At 38.5% G+C, this 17,818-nt stretch overlaps 1 protein-coding gene across 4 annotated transcripts in view; it reads right to left on the bottom strand.

Moving 5' to 3' along the window:
• Nucleotides 1–17,818, bottom strand: part of FBN2 (fibrillin 2) — a 179,823-nt gene that overhangs the window by 109,799 nt on the left and 52,206 nt on the right. For all 4 annotated transcript variants that reach the window (XM_026056959.1, XM_026056961.1, XM_026056960.1 and 1 more), the window contains 4 exons: nt 7,974–8,099; nt 4,205–4,357; nt 3,205–3,438; nt 1,023–1,160 (listed from right to left, as the gene is read on the bottom strand). In XM_026056959.1, the coding sequence (XP_025912744.1) occupies nt 1,023–1,160; nt 3,205–3,438; nt 4,205–4,357; nt 7,974–8,099 (651 nt within the window). The remainder of the gene's footprint in view (nt 1–1,022; nt 1,161–3,204; nt 3,439–4,204; nt 4,358–7,973; nt 8,100–17,818) is intronic.

Below are 17,818 nucleotides of genomic sequence, written 5' to 3'. Positions count from 1 at the left end.
CCACTCTGCTGCATGCAATTCAAAATCTGCCTCTCCTGTTCTCACTTGCACACTATATGTTGCCTTATCTTGGATCAGAAGATTTTTTAAGGTCTCTTCTAGCTGTAATTTTCTGTGCTCCTTTCTTCCTGTGCTTTCCCTTAATCCACAGGCATGCTAGAAAACAAGTTCTAAATGCACATTTTCAGCCAGAAAAGCCTATAGCTAATAAGCTTTTGTATAATATTTTTCATTCACAGATCTCAAATCTCTTTATAAAGAATCAGTAAGCTAATGTTCAGTCAGAAATAAAACCAGAGCTTTCTATTTAGGATCCTAGCTGGTTACAAAAATATATCCTGCATACAAAATTCTTCACCCCACAACTCCCACACAAACACTCCCACATTTTGTTTTTTCTCTGAAATCCTTGATGACCCTTTGACACTGTAAGACTGAAGTTTGTAGCAACTCAACAAAAGCACAGAATCCCAAATTCAGCTCTTGTTATAAGAAGTTAGTGTTCAGTATTTCAATAAGCAATACAAATGTAACCAAAAGTGAATTAATACATTCTATTAATGATTTGACATCTTTTAAATGTCATTCATATTTATGAGTAGGTAGAACATAAATTCTGTCCTTTGTTATCTTGGATAAACTTGAGACCAGCTCCTCTGACAGCAAGGGAGTTAAGCAAGCATAACATATGAGTAAATGAGAGCAGAATTTAACTCACTAAAGGTAAAGAGAAAAACGTACCCTACTCATCAAGTACAGTAATACTCAATACCCATATTTGTGATTGAAGATTTTTTAGGCAGCAGACAAATAGGAAAATCTCTTTTATGAATTTACATTATTCCAGTATAAGTAATCTCATAATGATCCCTGCACTCTCCTTCACAAGACCAATATTATTAAAATTAATATATATGAAGGAAGAATAATATGCACATACATTTTTTTGGAACAAAGGCATAAAACTGAAGAATATTAGTATTCAAAAAAGTGAATAAACTCTTTTAGAAATGTGTACTTACCAATACAATCCCCATTTGCATCCTGCTTATATCCCATGTTGCACTCACATCGGTAACTGGAAATGGTTGGTATACAGCGTCCATTTAAACAAAGATTGGGATGGTGCTTACAGATGTCTATTGTCTGATTAAGTATTGCTAGTGCAAAAGAAAAAAAAAAGCAGAATATGAGAAAAATATTCATATGTTCAAATAGAAATAAATATGAAGATTACATTTGGCTTCAAAAAGTATGTTCTCAGGTGCATAAACAAATCCGTGAAATCAAGCATTTTTCCAAGCACTACCCATTGACTTTACAGTAAACTAACAAATGCAAGTAGCTATCAAAACAATAAAAACACATGAGACAGAATGGTCTTGATTATAGTTTACCCTTTATGCTTATAGCCTGATGAGATCATTAGTGGTGTCATGAATAGACCACTATTTGGATGTAAGCTGAAGCAATCTGTTCCTATGAGTTTATTATTTTTGGTGTATCTATCTTAATACTCCTTGCATTTTATTGAAAATGGTACTGATCCTGCAGACACTTAACACATGTTATAAATAACTTCATACATGTGAGACATCCTTCTGAATATTATTCATCTTGGGCTTTGAGCCAAGGCAATATTTCTGCAGAAGGGGTAAGTTTTATCCTTGGAAGAACAAGGAAAGCAAACTTCATTCTAAATGCTGTTGGCTTTTTGAAAATACTTCAAAATCTGGAGTTTTATTAGGGCTGACTAAGACAGATCTGTAGGCACAGCACAAGCAAAAAATTCAAAGGTTCATGGTGAAGTAGGAAACCAATGTGGAATATGGATATTACCAGTAGATAAACCAACATAAAGGTAATATATGATAGTTCGATATGAAGATCTTACCATCAGGAGACTGTGCTAAAAACAAAACTTAAAGGTGTCAAAGGCAGGGGGAGCAACAAAAGCATTTAAAATCATGCCAGCTTCATGAATATTGTCTCTAAGTAACTGAAAACTATACTGTAAGACTTCACTTAAGAAAAGTGGGGCTAGTTCTCTAAAGAACATGAGGCACCACAATTGTGCAAGGCTGAGGGGAAAACAAAATTAAAGGCAGTAAAAGTTTAAAACAAGTATTAAATCCAAAAATAAAGCATCTTTTCCAAGTTAAAATATTTAAATATGATATACATACACATATACACATACACTCCTTTGTAAAAATGTGCACATGCATGCAGACACACAGACACAGAAGTTTCAAAGTCTTCTATGCTAGACTTTCCAGGTCTTGGAATTAAGTGTTAGGTATACACTGGGAAGCAAGAAAACTCTTTTCTCACAGCAGGAAATGCTTTCCTATAGAACTGACAGGTTTTAAGATCACACACCTTAATGATGTGAATGAAATGAAGACATAAACTAAGACAGTAAGAGATATACTAAGATACTGCTCTATTAAGAACCCCAGATTGAAAACGAATAGGTAGATTGGCCTTCGGTTGACAACAGAAGGAAGGAAAACCTATGTACGGGCAGGAAGAGAAGGGGATGATCCTAAAAAAAAAATAAATAAAATCTTTGATTTGAATCTTTTGATTATTTTTAATGCCTTATAGCCAAAGCTGCTTGTAGGTTTGGAACATTAAAATAAAACCTATGTGTACAAGTACATAGAACATATATGTTACAGAAGTGGATGTGGTAAACACATACTACATTCTTGGTTGTTGTACTACATGAACATTAACTGAACGTACATCTTTTACTGAATGAAGGGAATCACAGACTTTTAGTCAGTCTTTTTTAGAAACTTTTACAGAATTACAGATCTTCAGTCAGTTTTTAGAACAGTCATGCAAGACTGAGGTCACAGCAGGCATATGATTTCATGGGGAAAATCACTAAATAATGGCAAACATGACTGGTAAGTGAAATTAACTCATAAAAAGAAATCCTGAAAGTGGCTAAAGGCTCAAGAAAATTACAACCGGAATGAAGAACAAAAAGTGGGGAGGGGCTCCCAACCTTCCTAAAGTATCAACTCCTTCTTAAAAGTGTATGAAGTATCTTGTATGTGTTTAAATACAAAGATATTTTTATGTACTAAGGACACTGTATCATTTCCAGACTAGAAACTGAGCAGAAAAAAAGGAAAATGGAGGAGGAATTAAAAAAAGAAGGAAACAAGTCTCAAAAACATGAATACTTACTTAGCCCGGTAATTATTGGGCCATTTCCAGCGGGACTCTGACCACCTGTCCCTACTCCTGCTCCCCCTACACCTGGGGAGAAACCATTGCTACCAGGGATGGGAATGAATCCTGCTCCTCCTGGGCCATAGCCATTTCCATTGCCACCGGGAAGGAATCCATTTCCTCCAGTGCCGCCACCCCTGGAACCACCTCCAGCAGGAACTCCATCTACGCAAAGTCTGCGGTGTTCATCTATGAAACAACAAAGCACAGAAAGGCATAAAGCAAATCAACCCTTCACCAAAGTCAGCTTATAAGGAAGATATAGATCTTTGTACTGCAGAAACACAATATTGGCTTCTCATTTCTTTAATGTTATATATTCCCTCTCCCACTCCTACACTCAAGGGGATTCCACAATTGCAACAGGTGTTATTTAAGGAAGAACACTCAGAATAATAATAGGAAATATTATAATTTACGCCTAGCTATTTGCTGAAACCTTTTTGTCGGTGCACTGCCAAAAGCATTGTAACTCCCGAGTCCCTCAGAGATCTTGGGATAGATAGACTGAAAATACATTCCACCAGGGATGTGGAATATTGTTATGTGAGTGCAGTGTTGAAAGAATAAATGAAATACTGATGCATTTCCAGTTCAAAGTAACATGAAATTTTATGGAGAGAGCAGCTGTTCCTTTAAATTGAAATGAACTATGGACCCTCAGAGTCATTTCCTCTTCAAGTTTGACCACAAAATCTTCCCCATTTCCCAAGAACTATTTCCAATGTCAACAAAAGTAGGTTAAAGAAACTAGTTCCAAATAATAATGGACCAGAAAAAAAATGGTTCACAGATGGAAACATCCGCATTAAAAACACAAGAATGAATGATAATGTAATTCTTGACTTTCTTTTTCCTTTTAGCCTACATTTTAAAGTCATTTAAAATATTCCAGTGACCTCCACCCCAACTAGAATGGACAGCAAGAGGCAGCAGAACAAAGCAAGGCACTCACCAGATCCTCTAACAGGACACATCTCTGGAACAGATCCAACGGCCCAGCACCGGCCAGATTCACAGCAGCACTGCATTTTGGTGAACCTACCAGGAAGTTCCTGTGCGCAGCGACCATTCACCAAGCTGGAGAAACACATACTTGCCCTCTGATCTGGACGTTAATTTAAAAAGAAAACCAAAAGTGATAAAATGAAGTCTCTGTATGTCTTTCCATTACTCATTTCACCTAAGTACTAAAATGTTTAAAAAGCTATATTAAAAAAAGAAAACACCAACAACTATGCGAGTTGATCTGCACCAACCCATTCCACATTTGGTTTACTGCAGGATCACATATTTTCAGTGGCATTAATCTTGCATTAATTCAGAATGTAGTTGTCAAACTCATCTTTCCTTCCAGTCATGACAAACTCTTAATTCTCTTCATAAACTACTTTGTGGAATGGACTATGTATTTTTATCTCTAGTGACCTGGTAAAAGACCAGCGCAGCAACACTGGAAGGAATAAAAATCCCTTGGATGCCACACACAGGTATTTCAGATTTTGTGGATTAGTATTTAGAAGAAAGCAAACAGCCCCTTCTTCAGAGAAACGGTTGAATAAGGAATCTCCTATACCTGGGAGACAAGGGCCTAGGGCAGTTGTCCATTCTCCTTTACTAAAACCATATTGCAATCTAGCTCACATCTATCCTTAATCAAAGTAGGTAGCACCTGCTAACAGCATCACTGGAATCAACACAAATTTGTTCAGCTTGTGTAGGAACAAGGCTTAGTATAAAAGACAAATATATACAGGCAATTGTATACAAGAAAAAAAAATTAAAACCAAGCAGTTCATTTCTGTGAAATTCATATCAAGTGTAGCCTCATGCTGTTGTCATCATACTCTCTATGAAAAAATAGCCAGATTTTTGGAATAGCACCTTTTCCCATGAGTCATTTCACTGAAATTAACAGTATTTGAAGAAAAAAAATGTGTAAGGGCAACAGAAATCAGCTATTCATTTTCAAAGCCTTTTCAAAGTTTAATAACAGCAGTAAAACAACAGAGTACAAAAGAGGTAGAAGATAAGAAACCCTGAAATATGACCTAAATCCACATAAGCAACATAGACAAACAATCATTGAGGTCAAGAATGTAAATCTTAAGGACTAATATTTTTGAGATCATGGGCCCTCACTTCACTCTAAGAACTATGTCTAAGATGTCTTTTGAACAATTCAGCTGAAAACAGGAAGTTTTATTCAGCTTTAAAAAGGAAAATAAAAGTAAAGGCCAAAAGATTTTACTGAAAAAGCCTCTAGAATATAAAACAAGGAGCTCAGCGCTACAAAATGTGTGTTGTGAAAGGCATGGGGGACACCAAAAAATTCCTTTCCAGCTTATTTCAGCAAGTTAAAGGATTATTCATTCAATTGCAAACTTTTAACCATTTAGAGTTGAAAAATTGCTCTGTCTAATCTTTGAAGGTTAAAGAGATGTGACAGTGCTCAACATGAATGCTTGAACAGCAGGGGCTGAGTGGGCCAAGAAGCAGCAGTCGGCTTTGCCAATGAGGCACGCATCTTAAACTTCAGGACAGCAGGCCCAGGGATCCCCCTGCAATACCTATGCTCCCTTTAACAGGCTCCTTCCACTCAAGCCACCTTCTTAGGACAGAGCTGAGGCAAAAAACACTGATCCCCCTTCTGCACAGGTAAGCAGCTGAGCTGCAGACAGCTCAATGGCTTCCCTCAAGTCATATCCTTGGTGTATTAGCAATACACATAACGTCTTGAAACTGCTCAAGCTAATGGGAAATAGGGTTGATACAAAAGATACAAATACATACAAACAGAAGCTAGATACAAATACATAAAAAGCCTACTACAACAAAAATTGAGACATTTAACATAACATGAGCATCAGTAACTTTCTCATTCAATGAATTTTTCCTTAGTGTACCTGCACCTGACTGAAGAAATGGCATCCAGTCTTCTCTTAAAAACCTAATCCTAGCAGAATATTTTCAGTATTGGTATGAGCTCTAGTAAGTGCTTGCAAGTGGCTAACTATCATCCATAGAGAGAGACTATAAGGGATAGTATGTTAACTTGGTAATTTTCACAACTAAAAGAAGGAACGCGGAATTTTAATAAGGCAGAAAGAATTCAGCCCACTCATATTTCCCTTTGAATATGCCTTCAGCTCTGATAAGTCTCAGTAGGAACCATATGTGTGCAAAGGGTAGACTGAATGTACAATCAAATTTTTATTGGTGCAATGTGAAAATTATTCTTTATAAACATGCCAGTATTTATCATATCCTAGTTCCTCCAAGGGCACATCCTACGTCTACTGTCATACTCCTGAGTGCTGACTAGGAGAAAAACCTCAACAAATTTAGAAAGCCATAAGACTAATTACAATAACTAAGCATATCTTAGTATTTTGATTAAAAGCAAATATTTGTCTTAAACTGGGAAGAAGAAAGTAATTCATATTAATAAGGATTTCATTCTGCCTTTTCTTCCTAAGCAACACAAACAAATTTTATTCCAATAGCGTAAACATTTGAGAGCACAGGAACTTTCACACACATGTTCATTGAAAGGAAGGAGTCTCTGAGACATTAGGGTCTCCCCTTAGCCCCCCTAAGCAGACTAGGGCATGTAATTTGTGTGCAAATGGTTTTGTGAGCTAATTTTAGAAACTGTATTGAAAAATGTGCCAAAGTCCACACAAATTTTGAAGATATTGGAAACGATAGGTTCTCAGTATCTCTGAGACCAGCCACAATATATTTGAAGCTTTGTACTCCTAAAATGAACCTGGATAACAAAAACTGACCACACTGTGCAAAAAATTATCCATGTGAAATCACTTGCAAGCCTTGTATTGCTTCTAGCTTGCTGGATGTTTTTGGCAAGTCATATTAGTTACCTATAATTCAGATTTTCCATTCTATAACATGAGAACAAAGTGCTTTGAGAAACCTGAAATAGGAAGAACCATATGAGGGCTAGAAAAAACACTATTAAGACAATTGTTAATGGTTTCTTACACCAGGCACACAGTATTTTTAGTTAACTCATCAATAGTGTTTATGCCATCACACATGTAGCTGCAGAAAGAAGCATATTGAAAAGATCCATAATACGCATTACCGCATGTAAAAATAAGCACACAGCTCTTTTTATAAGGTAGAAACTGGCTTTAAATAAATCATCTTGTAAAAGCTGCAGTATACCGAAATTTAGTATTTGCTTTGTTATATTATCCATTCTATCCAAATTAGTAGCAACGCAGCATACTCTGTTCAATGCCTTTTAAGTTTATACACTCTTTAAACTATGTGAGATGGAACTTGAAATACCAAGTAAGGGCAGATATTTGCTCCTTTAGAATCAAAGTGAGCTTAGCCTTTGATTCCATCAAATGCAGGTTTGAGAAACAAATGTGATTAATATTTCTTATGCTTGCCCATACAACAGAGATACTCAGTACTTTTCTACAAAAATCCAGATCTAAGGCAGGAATTTGCTGGCTACAATACAGCCTACATATAGGCATCTACAAGCCAGATAAAGGTCTCCGCGGTGGCAACCACCATCAGAGGAGGATATTATGAATGTTAAGTAGTTGAGGCAGAGACGCCAGCAGTCAGAACATAACGAGGTCCTGGGGAAATGGTAGACGACTGGGACAGAGGTTCTGCTGCTGCCTATAAAATTGCCCTATTAATCTTGAGAACTTTCAAAGCCTACTAGATGGAAGTCTTACCAATACAGCGGGAGCCATCTGGGGATGTGACATATCCACGTGGGCAGATGCAGAAATAACTTCCCACGGTGTTGGAACATTCGCCACCTTCACAGATTCCTGTGATGATGCTGCATTCATCAATATCTATCCAAAAAAGGAAAAGAAACTGGATAATTATAAAACACTTGCATACATTGCTTTAAAAAATAAGAAGGGAAGAGTTTTTTTGAAATGAAAATTTTATTCAGCTCAGATTTAATAATGCATTGCAGTTGATTGGAAGCTGCTGTCAATGAAGCATTTGCAAGTCATTTAGTTTGCCAGCTAGTGCAGGCTTTCCTTACATGTTCAAGCTGCATACCACTCCAAGCCCCAGAGTACGTTAGAGCAGTCTGGGACTTCCTCTGAATGACACATACTGAGCATGATCACCAGGAAACATGCAACAGCTACAGCGTGATACCAAAATATCCATCCTGCTTTTGAGCTGAATGAAGGGAGATGGTACAGCAGCCAAGCATGACAGCTCTGCATCTCTTCAGAGCTTCTGTGACCACAAAAATTTTGCTCATCAGGTCTAACCACTTTCTGGCCTTCCTGTAACACTCTGACTGCAGAGATTATTTTGGCCAGTCTCTTCAGAAATACGGATATAAATGTCTTATTTGTACTTTTTTTCCAGTTATTTTTAATCCATTCCATGTTTCCGCTAACTGAAAGCGGTAGTCTCATCTGAACACTCCATTTTGCATATAAATATATATAAACTTAGATGTCATCAAGTTCATAAATGAGCTGCTGTATGTAATGAGAGGCTGCTAGGGCACTCAGTAACAGTTGCTGTAACAATCTTTAGACATCTGAATATTTTTAGAGTCATTTTGGGAACCTAATTTTGTTTTTAAGTGACCTCTATACATTCGCTTTTTGAGTGACTTTCAATAAATGTGAAGTGTGGCCCAGGTTTAACCTGGGAGGAATTCTGAGAAAACACAGAAAAGCATGGGCCAACTTTCCAACTAGCTTGAGATGAATTATGTTTTCCAGTTGGAATGTATGATAACATAGGTTTTGCATGGTTTAATCCCAAAGGTAGTCATAGACATATAATTTTGGCTCAATTTGTTTCTAAACTTCTGGGTGCAAAACTAATTTAAGACTCTTTTACACTGCAAAACAAAGTTTAAAAAAAAATAGTCAGCTTTTTGAACCCAGATTATCTGTCTCATGGCAAATAATGCAGGAGAGGCATCAGAAAAAGCATATGTTAAAAATATTCTTGTGATGACACTGAGAAGGTCTTTCCATTCCCTACATGGAAATCCTGAGATCCCACAGACCATTCATTGCACTTTTAGAGAGACCTGTCATTTCCTTGGCCCCATTACTCTAGAAAATCCCTCGAGATGAATGACTACCTGGGGAAATTTAGCCCATGCCATTTCTTAGGAGTCTTTTATGTGATGAATACTGTGCTTCCACTCCCACTACACTCTCCACACTGAAAACTCAAAACAAAGGAAGCGTGCCAAAAAGATCTGGCATGCACAGGGACTATATTAGAGGTAACTCCCCACAGTGGGAAGGTCCACACACGAAGAACTCCCTTTAGATATGAATCTACAGATGACATTCAAGTCCTGGAAAGGAAAACTAAGTTTTGCACAACGCCACTTTGTGTGAAAAAGTACATTTTGTTATTAAGGCAAAGGTATGAGTAGAACACACACTAAAAAAAAAAAAAACACACTGAAAACTTATGTCATTTTGAGTGTCATTGTAGCAAAGACTATTTGTCTTACACCTAACATTGCTTCAAACTGTTAAAGTAATTTATACATGTAAGTAGCCTGTGACCTTTGTTGTTTGTTTTACACCATGAAGAGCAATCAGAGGAGGTGAAAATTGTATCTTTTTAATAAGATTATTTAAGCATTTTGGAGGACTCCAAAAGTTTTGAATTTTACATTAAAATAGTTAAGAAATGATGATAACTATTCCCCTTATTCTAGGTATCTGTACTTTCAAAGTATGTACAAAAGAAAGGATCATTTTTGGTAAAGCAAAGCAAATAATGCTTTCACATAAGACTTCACAGCTAACTGCTGCAGAGATTCCAGAATTCCAAACGATGGTATAAATCAAAACCAAATAATCCCCCAGGAATTCTCTGAAATCTTGCATTAATTTACTATATTAAAGACTATATATATAATGTGGTGAACTGCTTACCATCTGATTTAATCCAATGAAATGAAACCATCTGTGTAAATCAAAACAGAACCGGAACCTGGCACATGCCTTGTTGAGATCTTTCATGCAGTGCATATTTTTCACACGCTATAACTTTTGAACAAGAACATCATCATCTGTACACACACACAGTCTGAAACATCGTGTCAGAAAGGCAAGAAAATTGGCGTAAAGGAGGATTCTGTAGGAAGAGCTTACTTTTTCTGGAAAGCAACACCTTCGTGTTGGCAGAGTCACTGGATGCTTATGCAAGAAAACTCCCTTATTCTACCATCTCTTGAAATATGCCTTCCATCTCAAGAAAATATTACACTACTCTTCTTCCTTACTACTTTATTGGTTCCAAAAATATATTCAAGACCAATTCTAAAGTTCAGAGACACCCAAACTTTGATAAAGATATCAACCAGCATGGAAATACTGCCTGAATGAATGGGATGGCACAAAGCTGGTAGCAACTGCCACCAGTGATATCCGAGCAAATTAAAAGTAAGAATCCCTGTGCTAGCAACTAGTCATGTCACATTTTTAAAGAATGTTTCACTCATTTACCTCCCCAGAGAGTGGGTCTTAATCTTGCAGTTTTAATAACATTTATTTTATTTTTTTAATTGAGATGCAACAGCAGCTCTTATACAAAAGAATAGCAAAATATTTTGCAAATAGCAAAAAATTTGGCTATAAAAATCTGACTACTCAAAATAGTGGGCTCTTGAAAACTATGTTTCTCATTCATTTTCACTCTGGCACAGGTACTTGCTACTTTAAAGGCAGTCAACTTTATTACAAGAACACAGCACTTGATCTTCTATCAAAGGAAACTGAAACCCAAACTAGTTGGTCATGGAGTACAAAGTCCATTTAGGTAATGAGCAGGCAGAGTCCGTAGCACTGGCAAGTGAAAGACCTAGGAAGGAGGTGGTTGCCACTTCTGCAGAGCTGCCGAACATAGGTCATCCCTCTCACCTGGCTACGGGCACAGAAGTTTAACGCAGTCTAGGGCTTTCTCCTGCAAATACTGTCCAAGAACAACAGGGAGCTGGAAACAGAGGAAGTAACTTCTCGAAATCTGGGCAGTTAATCAGACTAAAAGACCGATCCTACAGTCTTCTCCTTTTGATGAGGAAAACATTTTTGTAACCAATTAATATGGAGAACCCTTGTGAAAGAATAATCTTCCTATTTACTGGAGCAATATCAAGTTAGTGGATTTTTTGTTTCGCTATTTTTTTGAGCTAAACCTCTGTCTCTTTCCCCCTCCCTGGTTCTTGCATGTGCAATTCTTTTAACAAGATCTTTGTCAACTCTGCCTGGAAATTCTGAGACTTTACCTCAGAAAGAGCTATTTTTAGGACAGCTGATTGAAAAAATTACTCAATTTCCTCCCCTCCCCCCTCCAAAATAGGCAAATTAAGAGTCTTGGGGAAAAGGCTCCAAAGATCCAATGTCGCACCTCAGATGGGAAAGCTGGTCACATTCAGTGCGTGAACTAGTTTTAAATGTGTGGAATAAATTTTGCAGGTGTGAGTATTAACAGATGAACTGTCTGCCAAAAAACCTAGCCTGGCTACTTGTCAGCCAGCATTCATGATTTTTAGTGCAACAGTAAGCAGGATTTTATGAATAACTGAATTAAAACTACCAGAAAAGGGGGGTCTCAACTTCTGAATTCTGAAAAAGTGGTCCTTGAAAATGTTCTCAGTCTATACTAATACCTTGTAGTAGAGAATCTGAATTACTCTTATGCAGCATAATTAAATTCTATTAAAGGAGGAAAACAAGAAATAGAACGGTATTTTTTTTTAAAAGATTCTTTACATTTTGATAATTAAAAGAAAGCTGGCCTGTGCCATCGAGTCTGAGCCCGTTGGTATCAGTAGTACAGCCCCACATCTCTATGGGAGAGAATGGGAGGGACCCCACCTCCTAAAGCGCCTTTGACTACAAAGGGTGTCATACCTAAACAGTCAAGGACTAAGGCATATTTTCAGTTTGAGAGGAATAATTAGGACACATTTACTAAATCTCTGAGGTACAAATAAGCAACAGACCACTTCATATGTAAACCAGACAAGCACAATGGAAAGCCTATTCTCCTCTCTGTTTCTCTATGTAAAATCCATCCCTGAGCAACCCCCCACACGTAAGTGCCATTAATATTGGAAGGCAACATACTAAGAATAGGCAGTATTCCATTCCTAAAAAGAAAATGAGAACTCAATATATTGTAGATCAAAACTTCTAGGACAAAAAGGAGAGAGAAAGGGGTATTTTTGCTAATTAAGGCATCAGTCTCACACTTGGGAGATTTGGAATCTGGCACAAGCCCAGTCACAGCCTTTTCCAAAAGTTTCATTCTGTGTCTGTTCCTTGGATCCTTCCCTGACTTGCCCAGTAGTGGAAAGACTTGTCCTTAATACTGTGGAAGTCTATAAATCAGGAATATAGAAAAGCTTACAAATAAAAGCAATAACGTCAGAACTCTGAGGTGGATTAATTTTATAGGCCATGTTTTCCCAAATATCCTAAGCTATCTACTTACATTTCTACCTATGAGGGCATATATGCATATTTGCACACATGAGTTGGTCTCACATGCTTTGGAAATCCTTTAAACATTTTTAACTGATGTAAAATTGCCATTAATTTCTGCAATTCTAGTGTCAGTAAACTGTAATCTGAGGCTCAAAATTTATCTGGTAAGCAGAGTACATCTCTTTACTGATCTCTACTGAAACATGGAAATATAATGCAAGCAAATAGCCTAGCAAAACAATAATTACTTATTGCTTGGCGTAGTCCTAACAATATCCATTATGGCACAAAAAGCATGACATGAACATTCCTACTCATTCTAGTTATTGTTTCCAGGAGGAAAAAAAAAAAAAGAGAAAAAACCTAACCCACAAAAGTACATCTGGATGTTTAAGGCCAAAGGCTATAGCAGGGAGTCTGAAATCCATCCCTACTAGGTAGAAGACTTACTGTTAAACAGAAAAGGCCTGCAGAGTCAATGTAAGATTCCAATCTCTCCCTCTAAAAACTGAAGCCTTGCCTGGTTACTGGCTCCAGCTTGGATTTTGTCCTTTGTAACCAGCAAATCGTATTCGATCTTGTTTTCCATACTTATGGAAAGGAAAGGAGTGGGCAGGCTACTCAGTAGTAAAATCAGTTCTGTATAGTATTTTACACCAAAATCATCATTAAAACAATGAAGTTTCTATTAAATCAGTTTTCTGTATACAGGTTCCAACTCACAGCAGACCAATTCTTGGAATCTTTTCCAAAGGCCCAAACCACATATACAAAACCTGCGAGTAACAACGCTCACTTTACCAGTCTCACTAATTTAAAGTGTAATCATTTGAAGGACTGGGTACTGTTTTATCCTATAAATCTCACACTGAGAGATTACAAACTAGCAAAGCCTTAAAAAAAAAAAAAAAAAGACCAAACAGAACTATGGCTTGGCTTTTACTCTCTGCCGCAGCATTCCTGGAAGTATCTAAGCATGGCATTTCCCTGGTATTAACATGGTATTATCCTGGCATTACCATCTTGGCTGTGAAGCACTGGGAAATGGAGAAGTAACAGTTTCACTAGTGTTATGGAAAAAATAGTACAACTTGGGTACTGTGGGTTTTTTTTTTTTTTCTTCCCTTACATAATCCTCTGTGGGGAAGCTGTGCCCGGGGACTAATTAGTACCTAACTTCTGCCACAGAGTAAAGTGACAGGGGCTTACATGGAATAAAGCCAAGGCACATGACCTGTTCTGCAGTAAGACGCCAGCCAAGCAGGAACTCAAACACCACTGATTACCCAACTATGAAATAACAGCAAATGTTTCAGACTACAGATGATGTTTCACTTCTACCATGTACTGTCCCTTAAGCACCACAAATTTTTAACCAGATACGTGTTAAAGGTATATTTGCCTTCCCCTGTGGATGCTCTCAGGGAGAACTGTTGAATATCATTTTTAACAGTTAAGCAGAGCTTCAGATGGGTTAAGAAAGTAGAATGCAAAGAATGCTTTAATTACCCTTTCTAGAAGGAGACGTACTGTTGAGCAGGTTCTCCTTCTGGCATCAAAACACTCCAGCTGATGCCAGGCAGAAACGTAACGTGTACAGAATTCTGATCTACGACCAGCCAATATAAACACATGCAATTACTGGTATACAGTGCCATCCAGAGTAACTAATAATATGCCAACACCAAGCCAAATTAGACCAAACTAGGCTGAAAAACCTGCCTCTCTAAAACATCATTAAAAAAAAAAAAGAGCAAAACCCCCCAAATTTGTATTTTAAAAAGATTAAACAAACAAAAATTATCTAATCTGTTTTTAAATGTTTTATATGTTGAGAATGGATGGTTTTAATTTATTCTCTTTTGGAAAAAAGTTACTTTAAATGTATTTTCAACTGAGAACTTTTGAATTATTATTTTCTGTGAACATATTATTTTAGTTTCCTAACTTTGGGAGGAGAAGAGTACAACATGGTTGTCCTTACTATTTGGATCTTATCTGAATCAATTCCAGAAGCTTACTACTACATAATCCTTCTGAGTCCAAACCCATAGTCCTCAAAGGCTGAACTCACAGTTGGTAAGTTCATCTTCATTTCTATTATACATATCATGCAAAAAGAAAGAAAAATAATAAATATCTTTAACAATATAACCTCAAGCATTAGCATACAACCTATCTTGGACAATTCAGCTGACAATCAGGTGCCTTAAGTGAATTCTATTCTCAAGTGCAGTATCAAAAAAAGTAAATAAAACACAAAATCAGAAAGTTTGGAAGGGACGCTCAGGAGGCCCTCTAGCCAAAGATCCTGCTTAAAGTAGGGTCAATGCTGAATTCAGATCAAGTTGCTTAGGGCTTTGTCTGTTCAGGTCTTGAAAACCTCCATAGCCTTTCTAGGTGACCTATTTCACTGCTTAATTATTGATATCCTGCATTTTTTTCCTTATATCCAGTCAAAAGCTTTCTGGTTTCAACTTATGCCCCTTGTTTCATTCCTCCTACCATGCACCACTGAGAAGAGCCTGGCTCCATCTTCTCGATAACCTTCTTGTGAGGACTGGAAAGCTGCTGTTAGGACTCCCGAAAGCCATCTCTTTGTCCAACTGAACAAACCTGTTCCCTCAGGCTCTCCTCACAGGGCAAGTGCTCCAGCCCACTGACCATCTTGGTGGCCCTGCACTGAATTTGCTCCAGTTTATCAACATCTTTCTCCTACTGGGGGCCCCAAACTTGCTGCTGCATTCCAGACGTGGTCAAATGAGTGCTGAGCAAAGGGGAATAATCACTTTCACCAGCCTAGCATCCCACTGCAGCGGGTCAGACTGTCCCAGATGCGAGACCTGGCATTTGTCCAGCTGAACTCCTTGAGGTTCCCATCATCCCATTTCTCCAGCCTGCCCAGGTCCCTCTCAACAGCAGCCTGCTCAAGAGCATATTGACTGTTTCCCCATGCACAGTTTGGCATCATTGGCAAAACTGATGAGAGTGCATTCTACCTCCTCCCTCCAGGTCATTAATAAAGATGTTAAAACAGGCTAGATCCAGGGACAGACCCTTGAGAAACTCTGCTAGTAACCTCTAGGAAGAGTACAAACCCTTAATCACTAGCCTTCAAGCCTGACAATCCAGCCAGTTTTTCATCCTTCTAGCAGTCCATGCATCTAGACTATAACATCCCAGCTCGCACACAAGGATGCTGTGGGAGACCACATCAAAAGCCTCTTAAAGTCAATGCTGATGACATCTGTGCTTTCATCATAGAAGGCAATTAGGTTTCATCATAAAAGGCAACCAGGCTGGTCAGACATGATTTACCCATGATACAACCATGCTGGCTACTCCCAGGCACCTCTTTCTTCTCCTTCACCTGATCAAAAATGGCTTCCAGGAGAACTTGCTCCATGATTTTCTCAGGGACTTCAAGTGGGCCTAAGAAGCCTGATGTTCTCCAGATCATCCTTCTTGCACTTTTTGAAAAAGGATGCAATGTTTGCCTTTCTCCAGATACCAGGGACCTCCCCCAATCTTCATGACCTTTCAAAGGTGATAGACAGCAGCCTCACAATGATATTAGAGAGCACTCTCAGCACCCTCAGATGCAGCTTGTCTGGTCCCAAAGACTTGTATGGGTCAAGTTCTCACACGAGATCTCTGACTCAATCCTCTGCTACCACTGGTAGCTCCTCTCCTTCTTGACCCCTGTCTATAGGCACAAAGGCATGGAAGATCATCAGTGAAGACTGAGGCAAAGAAGGTAATGAATACCTCAAGCCTTATCTGCGTCCACTGCCACTAAATCACCCACCCCACATTCAGAAGTGGGCCCACTTTTTCCTTGTTCACTCTTGTTACTGCTACTGCAGCAGGAGAAGCTGTTCTTGATACCCCTGATGCTCCTTACCAGCTCCAAATTAGTTGAGCTTTGGCTTTTCTAACACCGTCCCTGTGTGTTTCTAATTTCCTCCTTAGTAGTCTGTTCCTGTTTCCACCTCCAATACACATTTCTGCATTGGAGTTTAGTCATGAGTTCCCTCTTTAGCCAGGCTGATCTCCTGATAAGTCTGCTCATTTTCATGAGTGTTGGGATGGAGCACTCTTGTGCCTAGAGGAGGTTGTTCTTAAAGAACTGCCAGCTCTCTTCAGTTTCTTTGCCCTTCAGAGCTGCTTCCCACAGGATCTCAACTCCAAGTTCCCTGAATATGTCAAGGTCTGCTCTCCCAAGTCCTGGGTCTGTACTCTGCTACTCTCCTTCGTCACTCCCCTCAGGATCTTGAGCTCCATTATTTCATGGTCACTACAGTCAAGGCTGCCATATCACATCCTCAACCAGTTCTTTCTTGTTTGTTGAGTAGCAGCTCCAGGAGACTGTCACCCCTGCTAGAGCCATCTAGTATCTGCATCAAGAAGTTGGCCCCAACACCATCCAAAAAACTCCCAATTGCTCATGTCCCACCATGTTGTCATTCCAACAGACTTCACAGAGGTTAGTCTCCCATAAGAACAAGCAACTGTGATCTAGAATTGCTAAAAGTTCACCTGCTTTCTCATCCTGATCAGGTGGTCTACAGCAAACTCTCACTGCAACATTACCCTTTCTTTGCCTCCTCTCTGATCCTGATGCACAAGCTCTCAACCAGCCTCCCACCTGTTTCGTAGAAAAACTCTGCATTCAACCTGCTCTTTTGAGTAAAAGGCAACCCCCTCCTCCTCCTCTTCCCTGCCTGTCTTTGCTAAAGAACCCATATCAGCCCATCACAGAACTCCAGCCATACATGCCAGTCATCTCCACATCTCATTTATTCCAATGATGTCATAGTTTCATCATAATATTGTATCTGCAAATGAAGGGAGATGAACTTTGTTCTGGTTTTTGAGTTCAGATGATGAAAATGGGTGTTTGTAAACTCTGGTTTAGTTGCACCTAATGTAATGGCAGTTTTTACTTCCCAGTCTATTTCTGAGCTCTGAAACTCTCCTTGGGAGGAGACAGAAAGAATAGGGACACCTTCGCAGATTAACAGGAGCACTCGCTCACTCTACCAGGCAGAACAACAGAAAATAAGAAGGATATG

The sequence above is a fragment of the Apteryx rowi genome, unplaced genomic scaffold, assembly GCF_003343035.1.
Source record: "Apteryx rowi isolate R43461 unplaced genomic scaffold, aptRow1 scaffold_135, whole genome shotgun sequence".
NCBI classification, from domain to species: Eukaryota; Metazoa; Chordata; class Aves; order Apterygiformes; family Apterygidae; genus Apteryx; species Apteryx rowi.
Note: the sequence above shows the minus strand (reverse complement) of the source record. Positions and strands in the feature narration are given on the sequence as shown.